An 11,556-nucleotide genomic window follows, 5' to 3' on the forward strand; every position below is an offset into this window, starting at 1 on the left:
CAGGTAAATTTTGGCTTGATGGAAACACCCATGGAGATACGACTCCAAGTCATAAAAACACCAGACTCAATATTGATTTGGTCTAAGCTCTCATTAAGGAGAAATTATCAGCAAAACCACATTTCTGATAAATCTGAGAGTTTGTTTTTATGCCTGTATTTCAGAATTTTCATCAAGAAGTCAAAGAAAGAGATGATTCAGAAAGCCTGATGAGCCTTGACAGTCTTGACGCTGGAGAACAAAATGAAAATTGCACAACACAGAGTGAATCATCTTTTACCACACAGTATGACTGTACCCTGTATGATCCAGAAAAATGCCAGACTAGGAATAATGATTTACTTCACACAGATCAAAATACTTCTAAAAATGCACATCTAAATAATTGTCTGAGAAATGTGGATTTGCTACACTACCGCAACATACTTATTCATGATATTTTAGCTAAACTTAATGTTCTAACTCCTGCTGAACATGTAAACACTTCAGAAGTGGAATCACCTGCTTCTCACAGATCTGGAAAACAACCTACAGAATTCTCTGCCTCTGGTAAGCAAAAGAGCTCTGTAAGTAATGCATTTAGTTTTCTGCAAAATATTAAAGACAGAAGCAAGCCATCTTCTGGAACAGCTAGCACATTTGCTGCTGGTCATCCTGTTTTCAATCCTAGCAGAGCCCGGGACAGCCCTGATTCTATTCCAGGAGAAAGAATTCAGCATCTGATGCAAGACCAGAGTTTTAAAATGACCCCACAGGAGAGAACTAAATCTATGCAAGCATCTAGTCAACCTATTGCAACATCTGTAATCTTATTTCCTAATCAGGGATGTTCCACTGGCATTCCCAGCACAGCTGATGTATTACCGAAGGACAAAAACATCAGTACAGGCTTTTTAAAAAATACCATAGAAAAAATGAACGAAAAAAAAGAAGAAAATATTAAATGTATGAATGATATTATTTCAGAAACATCTTTATTTCAGAACATACCAAATGCCTCAGTTCTGTTGAAAGTTAAGCAACAGAATAATAAAGGAGGAAAGGGAAATAGAATTGAAAATATGTCACGGTTACCTGATACAGAGTTCAATTCTGATGCTCTTGCACAGGACAAAATCCTGAAAAATAATATTCTTGAAAGAAAAAGAGCCAAGTTATTCAGAAGTATCTTAAAGAAGGATTCTAAATATGAACACAGTGATTTCAAAGCTGTGGTTACGGACCATAGGATCAGTTTTGGAACTCAACTCATGTCATCTATCAGAGACAGTTTAGAACTGGCAAAAATAAAAAAGAAAAGTGTAGAAAATGAAAACTTCAACAGGAAGCTAAAATGGTGTGATCAAATTGACCAGATAATAATAGAAAATAATGAAAAATGTTATGAAAAAAACATCAGTGAAATATCTTCTTCACAGCTGCAATGTGTTCAAACTGCAAATAATGCTCCTAAGAATAATTTAAGTATTGTTGCTCAGCCTTCAAAACCCATGTTCATAAAAAATCATCAGGAAAATTCTCATGTATCAAAACCAAATGTTAATTACCCATCTCAGAATATATTTACATCTACAGGATCTTTTTCTGCTCAGAAAGCTTGGATGGTACCAAAAGATGAAACAAGTAAACCCCCAGTATGTAGCAATAATGCTAAAATTAAAGAAGGTAGTCAACTCAAAAATAAGGTAAAAATAACCAGAAGAGCAACATCTGTAAGAGTCCAGTCACATTTTATGCCCAAGAAGGAAAGAGGCACTATGATCCAACTGCAGTCAGCCACTGAAGCCAGCAAAACTCAAAAAGTTCCAGGGAAATATCTTGCACCTCACCCACCTTCCACACCTCTGCTGGGAAACAGAAGTGTTGAAAACACAGCCAGCCCTGGGTGTCAGTCACTGCTGCCTGCCAGCCTGCAAGCTACCCGTGATTTCAATGACAGGCATGTTGTGCTAGCAGGTCAGGTTTTAAATAGGAACAGTGCAGAAAACAGTGAAAATACTGCTGGTTGTGCTGGCTTGGCCACTGCCATCTCTACACCTGACTGCAGCATGGCCAAATACAAACCTTGGGCAAAAAGTACATGTTCTGTAAATAATGCTGAGGCAAGCGCCTGTCAAGATCTTTCAGTAACTTGCTCTGAGAGAAAACCTGTTAACACAGAAAATGGATTACATCTCCATCATATCCCAGCAGCTGGAAAAACAAGCACCTTCTGGCACAGAGCACATTCTAGCCAAGCTCCAAAAGACTCTGCTACTGGTAAGAATCATGTTTCTGGGTCTTGGTGGGGGGTGTTCAGACAAAAGTCTTCTTCAAATACAGCACAGGTTTGTTTTCAGTTAAAACATCCAGCCTTTCATCCATTCGGACAACACAGCCAGTTTTAACAAGCTTTCACCATTTGTCATTCTCATTTCTATTTAGTGGTGCCCAGAGGCCTCTCAAACGTCAATCCTCATTTCTAATAGCTCTCTGCAATATTAAATGAAAAGGAAGTATTTTCCCTGAGATTATATTCATGACTAATGAGCAGATGTGACAGGTGGTCTAAATAATGATATAGGAGGAAGTGACAGTTTATACAAGTGAATTTTACAAGGTAACTAAGGTAACAAGGTAACTAAGAGTGTTGTTGTCCAAAGTCACTGCCACATGAGAGTGAAAGAAATTTAGTGCTACTGTGTTTTTAAAATACTGACACTGTAAGTGCCTACAGTTACTGACTTACTCCCAAGAATACTATTAAAAGCTGAGCAAAAATTAAAGATAAGAGCTTCTGCCAGCAAACTTTGCTCTGCTGCAAGCTCTATCTGATTTATAAGGAATTTTAAGAAATTTGAGGAACAATCTTGCATTTTTAAAAAAATAACCTTGGGAACAATACGAGGCACAGATTTGTTGGTAATATACAGGAAAGATGAATAAGAAATTTTTGGGAGAATGAACTTGAATCTCCTGGGGTTTACATTTCAATTTACATTTCGTGCTTTTTGATTTGCCTTGTTTGTCCTGTGCAGCCTAGCTGTATTCTGTGCCTTGGGCACTAATGACATCCTTGTACTTGTAATTTCTATGTAGTATGGTGGTTTGCTTCCTAATGAGGGCTGCAGCTGGAGCTCCTGAGATCTGCAGCTGGAGCTCCTGGAGCTGTAGTCCCTGCTTTATGTACAAGCACAACTCCAAACTGCTTCACATACTGGGATCACCCCAAAGATTGGCCATGCAACTCAAAGATACTTTCTAGCAAAGTAATGAATACCCATAACTTTAAACCCCCTACATTTCTAGTTTTATCTGCAGTAATACACAGTTCTTAATTTGGAGTGATTCAGAAAAACTCTGTTGTGTAAGAGCAGATGCAGGCAAGTGAATACTCATGGCCTAAAGCAGGGGTGGGCAGAGAAAATATTATCTGCTTGTCTGTTCCAGTTCAAAGTCAGACAGATGAGTATAAGATCTGTGTGACTTAGCCTATTTGATTTTACATTGGAAATGAATGAAGACTTGCATTACCATGCCTTGCCTCCAGCAGAGATTTTTGTCTCTTGATGTCCTTGTCTGCACTTCAGATCAATGAATCGGGAAATGTCCTGGGTCCAAGTTGGGCACTACTAACAGTGCCTTCACTGCAGCTTTAAATGCTACATCCCCAGTGTGACATACCTCCAGCTCTTTTAGAGAAGAGCTGAGTAAATAAATGCCTTCTAAAATTTATGTAGGTTGCCCTCTCTCAGTGTCTGCTTATATTTTGTATTTTGAAAGTCTTCTTTATTTTAAATAGACAACTCTTACTAGACTAGTAAGATAGATAACTCTTAATGGCTTGCTGTTATTTATTCAATGCCTCTAAATACACACAGACACCATAGTCTTGTCCTAAAGTGCTTGCAGTGAGACTGAATACTGCACTGTTCTCTAGTAAAATATCTGCAGAGTTTCATGATGTCTGGGAAGACACTGTAGAAAATGTGATCTGTTGCAATGCTTTGCCAAATGTGCAGAAAGTGAGAACCAGATGAATACAATTGTTGTCCATGAGGATCTTAATTTAATTTGGTTTCCAGACTTCAAGTTGTATATCTTCTGCCTGACACATATTATAGCATATTATTGTAGCTGGATATTAGAATTTTTAAAACCTTTCTTGTTCAGTCAGTAAAAGCTTTAAAAATGTGTTTAACCTTTAGCCTGTGACAGATATAAGGCTAATTAACATACTTGCAGTTAACTCTCAGTAGACTGCTCAGTATCTCATTCCCTAAAGAGACTATTTATAATTATTATTTGGTCTTGTATGTCTCAAAGGAATCTTCTCCTTGGCATTGATCTAGTCTTGCAAATTAATTAGGTATTGATGCATACACATAGAGCAACTTTAAATTCTATTTTTTTCAGAAAAACATTATGTGATTACTAATATACCAAGGGGCTTCTTCTTTCTTCTTTTCCTTTTTTAAATTTTTTTTCTCATATTCAATGTAACATGATCACATTTCCTTTCTTTTTCAGGTGCTATTCAGTACCATGTATCATGCTACAATAATTTGCATATAACTAAATGGCAATGTTTCAAAGCTAATGTGTCCCATGTTACTATTGTTGGCAGCAGACAGATGATAAGCTTCAAATATGTTTCTAGGATCAGTTATTTTCTTTTTCTATGCGTGATAAGAATTCTGCTTTAATGTCACTTTAATAACCAGAAAATAAATAAAATTGTGTTAGAAACAGTAAAGTAACACTTGTTCAAAATATGAACTGCAATTAAACTGCACATGTAAATATTGCATAAATAAATTGGTAATTTGTCTTCCCAAATTTAAATCAAGTAACTCCATTTACATATCTAGTAACTGTGTTTACAAATAATAATATACTATCTCCTTGGTTTAGATAGATCTCCTTGGTATGTAGATTCCTGAGTTGTACATGAAAATACTAATTTGCATCTCCGGTTGGATTGCATGAAAGTTTCATTAAGAACTTAGTTTTAATTTGGAAGCTTGATGCTTCAATTTTGAAAATGTTTTGCTACACCAGACAAAACTGAGATAAATTTAAAGTACACTGTCTAGATTAGACCTTTCTGGCTGAGAGAAAATGCTGCACAGAAGTACTGCCTTTTAAAAAATTAGCACAAAGATGTACGAATTAATAAGATTAACTAAAAAAATGCCAAGTTATAGAAATAAGGTTTCAATCCATGACTTTTAAACCTTACAACACCTGTGAGGCCATATCTGGAATACTGTGTTCAGTTCTAGGCTCCTGAGTACAAGAGAGACACGGCCATGCTGGAGAGGGTCTAGCAAAGACCCACAAAGATGGTTAAAGGGACTGGAGCACCTTTCCTATGAGGAAAGGCTGAGAGAGCTTGGAGTGTTCGGCTTGGAGAAGAGAAGGTCTTGGAGAATCTTACCAATGTTTAGAAATACCTCAAAGGAAGCTGCAAAGAGGATGGAGCCAGGCTGTCTCCAGTTTGTTCCCACTGAAAGTACCTGAGCAGTGGGTACAAAGTGAAATACAGGAATTTCCCTCTGAACATCAGAAAACTCTTTTTTTTTTTTTTATTGTGGGAGTGATTGAGCACTGGAATAAATTGCCCAGAGACTTTCTTGAGTCTCCATCTTTGGAGTCACTCAAAAGCCATCTGGGCATGGTCCTGGGCAATGAGCTCTATGTGGCCCTGCTTGAATGGGGGCACTGCATCAGATGGCCTCAGAAGGTCCCTTCCCACCTCTACCATGCTGTGATTCTGTGAATCAAATAAACTTTGTGAAATACTACATGTTTACTGCACAGTACTACGTAATCTTAATGAAAGTTGACACAATTAACATATAGATACAATAATTTATCAACAGTGATTTGTTGTATTGGACAGTTAGACTTTAGGATTGTTCTCTAAATGCAATTTATTTTCTAAAACATTACTTATTTGAAATTTTTTATATCACAGTTCACCTTTCATTATCCTTTTTATTTGGTAAGATCACCTTGTGTCTCTGTACAGACCATCTTTATTATCTGTCTCTCAGCATGGGGATTTACTTAAGCTGCTTATGTCCACATCTAAGACAATTGAAGGAGATCAGGTGTAAATATCTAAATGTGGACAGAGACGTTTACTCACCATTATTAGTTTTGGTGCTACTATATTCATCATGTTGTTAACACATTTTTGGTTTACTTTTGTCTGCATGTCATTTAAGGTGGTATTCCTGTTACAAGACAAAATCAGGTTTTTGACAACTATGAAAATAAACACCGAGCTTTTTTAGAATGCAGAAGACAAAGTGTCATCTCTAAAATGTGGAAGCCTGCTCATCATGCACAGGTTAATATAAAATACTATAAAAAATAAAAGTGTTATTTTTCTTCAAAATGGAAATAGTTTCAGGAATTGTCATTGTCACATGATTTTGAAACAATGTGCTTAGTCAGCTTGCTGTCACTGCTAATGGAAATAATAAAACCAACTCAAATGCATCTCTATATTTGTGTACAGTAATTTTTTTTCACTTGAAGACATTTGGTAATATGAAACAATAAACAAAACATGTTCAGAATGTAGTATAATTACCTTAAATTATACTCTTACAATATTTTTGATAGAATTCATTAGGTGCTGTCCAGCTGAGACCTATTCAGTCTGCATTTGATCCAGTACAAAAGATGAAAAACATCTCTAAATCTGAGGAAGGTATAGTAACACAACTCACTTCAGTTCTTTGTTATACAAAAACAAACTTTGTTTGTTCAGTTCTTTGTTCTTTGTTATATATATATGTAGAATAACAGAATGTTTTATTTATGTCATACATAAAGTAGAATGACAGAATGCACCCACTGTGTAACATGACTTGTGTCTTTTGGCATCGTGATTCTAAGTAATAAATGGTAATTCTCTACAGCATTTTTCCTGTAAATGTAAGATATAGTATCATATAGCATGATGTTAATGGTTTTATAAATGCATTACAACATATGTTCAAGTTTCATTCCATTCCTGTTTGTTTTTATCTGTATGTGTCACATATAACTGTATGATGTGGACAGGTATTGCTTGCTATCATTACATATTTCCAAACTCACTAGGACTTGCTTTGGTGCCATTTGTAAGATGCATTAGTGTTAATTATTTCATTTTCCTAACATATTATGCTTCTCGATTTTGCCACTTTTTTCTTTTTTTTCTTTTAAAATCAATTTTGTGTGTTTCACAGACCTTTGGTCATGAAAACACAGTTTATTTAAATGTTTATTCATTTAAGTTAGCCCTGCTCATTTGAAGTTTCCTCTGTAATCTCTTCAGTTTCAGAAAGCACTGCTCAGTTTCTAGTGGCAGAAAAACTGGCAAGTACACCTATTACAGAGAATGAAATCCTGGCAGTCATGGATGGTATGGAGCCAGCCAGCCAACCCTCACTGCTTAAAAGGGCTCCATGTCCAGGCAGGATTGGTCTTTCCGTAGAAGAACAGAAGATTTTCCAGTCTCTGGATTGTCTGAATCAAAAGCTACAAAGTAAGTTGGATAATAAATAGAATACTACATCAATTGATTAAATAACTTTATATTTTGTTGCCACAGATTTTTTTGGATTAAAACCAGGAATCCTGTAATAGAAATATTTTCTATTGTTGTTGTTGTTATTGGTATTATTATTTGCTTAATGTAGCGAACAGTGTATCAGAATCAGGAAACCCTTCTTTAAGTCAGCAAAATTAATTTAAAATAACGGTGACTTTGCCTTGGTAAAAAATAACTTTAAATGTGATGGGAGGACACCTTCAGAAACTGGCTCAGCCTAACTGTAGATGTTGTTTGTAAGAGATGTTTGTCAAAATTGTTCCTTCAAGGTGCATCAGGTGGATCAGCCTCACTTGGAAATCTGTTCCAAAGCTTATCCATCTTAAACCTTTTGCAATTCTTTTTGCAAATTATTGCCCTCTGTGTCATACAGTTTTGCAAATGTAGCCCTTTATAATGAATGGCTTTTCATTTTCTTACTTCTAATATTTTAAAATGTTCCTCATCTTCTTTCCTAATTCTGAAAGGCTAGGAATAATGAGTTCTGATACTGCTGCAGATAAATCTAAATGTTTAAGTAAATAGTATTTGTGCAACCATTTTAAAAATGTCAGACTTACCTAAGTGTTCTCTAACTCGTTCTTCCTTTATGCCAAGTGGATTTCTTACTTGCTTTATACTGGTGCTCTTTATATGAACTCCCCAATCACAGCTTCCATCTTGCTGAAGAATGTGGGGAAAAAGTCTGTACTTTTTCTTGATAATTTTTCCCCAGTGATTAATTTGCTAACACTTTCATTACTCATCCTATGATAACTATTACACTTGGAGAACAAACTTCTTGAGCCGCTGCTGCTTTAGGATTTGCTTTGACTGATGTGATCATACAGGTCTGCCATTAAAACTTCATATTAGTTTGGCATAGTTCTGGTATTTTGTGTGCTCCATCCTATACTTGAAATCAGTGGGGACCTTATGACTTAGTCTCTTCACTGGTCTGCTTGGCTTTTTATATGATTGGAATGACTGCTTGCTATTTGTGCTCTACATGGAATTGTCAGCTCTCCTGAATTTTACATTTTCCTTGGGCGTTTTTCATATAAAATTTTACATGCCAATTATTTGAGTTTATTAGGGTGTGCCTTCTTAAAGTGAGTTGATTTCACTTTACTATTCCACTACTATTCCTTCTGGACTGCACCATTACACGATCAGGTAACCCATGTTTACCCCCTTGTTGACTGGAATCAAACTAAAACAGGGCTTATTAAACTTCTGCACACTATATGTATATTTCTACATTACATGGTGAATAATCTGACTCTGAGGAAAAAGGCTTCAGTTTCCAATAAACTGCAAGAGCAAAATAAAAGATCATTGCAATTGTTTAAAAACTTTCTGCAGCTATAGCTTACAATTCTTGCTCTGTCAAATAACGGTTCAGAATTTAATTTTATCATAACCAGTGGTTATTGCTCCCAGGCAAATGGAAATTTAAAAAATCCATTTTTTACCAGAGAAGTGTTTCAGTGTGATGTGCTCAGGTTAAGGAAGTAGATATGAAAAGAGAAATATGAGCATATAAAGCTAAATTTCTGTATAAGTAACAGAGAAACAACAAAGGGGAGAAAGGTAAATTCAGCTAAAGAACTGGGAGCAAGAACACGGAAGTTTTCAAAGTGTGAAAAGGAAAACTGTAAGAAAAGTACATAGGAATATGGAAGAAACAGTGAAAGAATCATAGGAGTTAAGAGATTGCCAATGGAGTAACTGTGAAAGTTAGCATAATACATACATGTATGTGTGTACCTCAGAAATTTAGTTAGCTTGCCTAAATTTTTGAGGATTAAAACTGGTAATAGGAAGTTGGGAAATTTTACAGGTAGACTTACATGTAAGTAAGTGTTGTAGGTATTTACATGTCATACAAGTACATTGCTTTTCTAAACTGTTACCTTTTTGCACCCCTTCTTTTGGCTTTGTTTTCACGTTACCAGATTTTAAAACTGTTGCTTTATATTGGTCTTCTTATTGAATAGCAGTCAATCACTAGCCAGTCTACATCCAGGATATTTGTTGCCAGAGAGAAGATGGTATTCTTTTCTCTAGCTTTAGATGTCTTTATTGATGCTAAATTTTTTGTTCATGTACTATTTACATGCAAATTTTAAAAACAGAGGTATGGCCTATACTTCAGCAGCTGTTGGTAGGGAAAATAAAACCGATGCTATTAAAACACATTTTCACACTCTTCAGAAAGTTTTGAGTTGAATATTTCACTGTGAATCTTATTTTTATTGAAGTATTTTGTTTATATAATATTCATTATATACGTTCATGCTTTTTTCAGATGTTCAAGCAGCCATTACCAGAAACCCATTTGCTTCACGTGTTTTGCAGATAAGCAACCTGTAGTAAGTATTTAATTTAAATGTATACAGCTTTAATTTTTACAAACGAACCTTATGGCTTATTTTATTGTAAAAATATAATTGAAAATACTGATACCAGTCTTCAGTTGACTTGCCCTATTTTCTGCTTATGAAAATAAAGCCCCAACAAACATGAACTTTGTATTACTGTAAGCAGGCTTTAACAGTTTATATCAGACTGCCTGATCCTCTGGCTTCATTTTCATTTTGGTATCTGAAGACACTTGCTAAGTCCAGGAAGCTCCAAGAACTTTTAAGAAACAGTAATTTAGCAAGGTCCATTTGAAGTATATATAACTCATAAATAATTTGTATTTCTTAACAATATAGAGAGAAAAGGGGTAATTATGCATGGAAGTGCATAAAATAATTGTTAATGCGATGAATTCCTACTTTGACCTGCACATACACCATTTTCTACAAGTGATAGGTATTATCTTTCTTCAATACGTATTTGTTTTTTGTTTTGTATATTCTAGATCTTGCCAGTTGGAAACAAAATATGATACCTGGAATGTAAAGAAATGAATAGGCATAGGAGTGTCTGAAATACAAAACTTACTTTTCAAAAGTTCAGTGTATAATGAAGAAGTTAGTATTTATAATTCTGTATCATCAGTCTTCTCCTATACCATAAATTTACACTGAAGAAATATTATAGATATGACCATATACTTAGAAACATGGACTCATACAATTGTTTTGGTTGAAAAAGTTCTCTCAGATCATCAAGTCCAACCATTAACCCAGCACTTCCCAGTCCATCCCTAGCCCACATCTTTAAGTGCCACATCTAGGCATCTTTTAAATACCTTCAGGGATGTGGACACCACCACTACCCTGTGGAGCATGTTTCAATGACTGAAAACCTTTTCCATGATGAAAATCATCCTAATATCCAATCTAAACTTCCCCTGACACAACTGGAGGCTGTTTCCTCTTCTTTTGGCACTTGTTACCTGGGAGAAGAGACCAACTCCCACCTGGCTGCCCCCTCCTTTCAGGCAGTAGAGAGCAGTAAGGTCCCCCCTGAGTCTCCTTTTCTCCAGGATAAACACCCCCAGCTCCCTCAGCTGCTCCTCACAGCACTTGTGCTCCAGACCCTTCCCCAGCTCCGCTGCCCTTCTCTGGACACGCTCCAGCCCCTCAAGGTCTTTCTTGCAGTGAGGGCCAGAACTGAGCACAGCATTGGAGGAGTGGCCTCAGCAGTGCCCAGCACAGGGGGACGGTCACTGCCCTGCTCCTGCTGCCCACACCATGGCTGAGCCAGGCCAGGATGCCATCGGCCTTCTTGGCCCCCTGGGCACAGCCTGGATCATGTTGAGCTGCTGCTGACCAGAACCCTCAGGTCCTTTTCCACTGGACAGCTTTCCAGGCACTGGCCCTAGCCTGTAGCACTGCCTGGGGTTGTTGTGACCCAGGGACAGGACTCAGCACCTGGCCTTGAACCTCATACAATTTGGCCTTGACCCATCAATCCAGCCTTTCCAGATTGTCCTGCAGAGGCACCAGCAGATCAACGCTCCCACCCAACTTGGTGTCAGCTACGAAGTGACTGAGAGTGTATTCATCCCCTCATCCAGATCAGTCATA

General features: G+C 36.7%; 1 protein-coding gene across 5 annotated transcripts in view; it reads left to right on the forward strand.

Moving 5' to 3' along the window:
- The window catches only part of CEP126 (centrosomal protein 126), a 55,228-nt gene that overhangs the window by 26,011 nt on the left and 17,661 nt on the right, over window positions 1-11,556 (forward strand). Inside the window, exons 6-10 of one of the 5 annotated variants that reach the window (XM_063394540.1) lie at window positions 165-2,259; window positions 6,213-6,337; window positions 6,616-6,703; window positions 7,316-7,525; window positions 9,882-9,945. In XM_063394540.1, the coding sequence (XP_063250610.1) occupies window positions 165-2,259; window positions 6,213-6,337; window positions 6,616-6,703; window positions 7,316-7,525; window positions 9,882-9,945 (2,582 nt within the window). The other 4 variants (XM_063394543.1, XM_063394541.1, XM_063394542.1 and 1 more) reach the window with 4 other exon arrangements.

Source organism: Prinia subflava, chromosome 3, assembly GCF_021018805.1.
Source record: "Prinia subflava isolate CZ2003 ecotype Zambia chromosome 3, Cam_Psub_1.2, whole genome shotgun sequence".
NCBI lineage: Eukaryota > Metazoa > Chordata > Aves > Passeriformes > Cisticolidae > Prinia > Prinia subflava.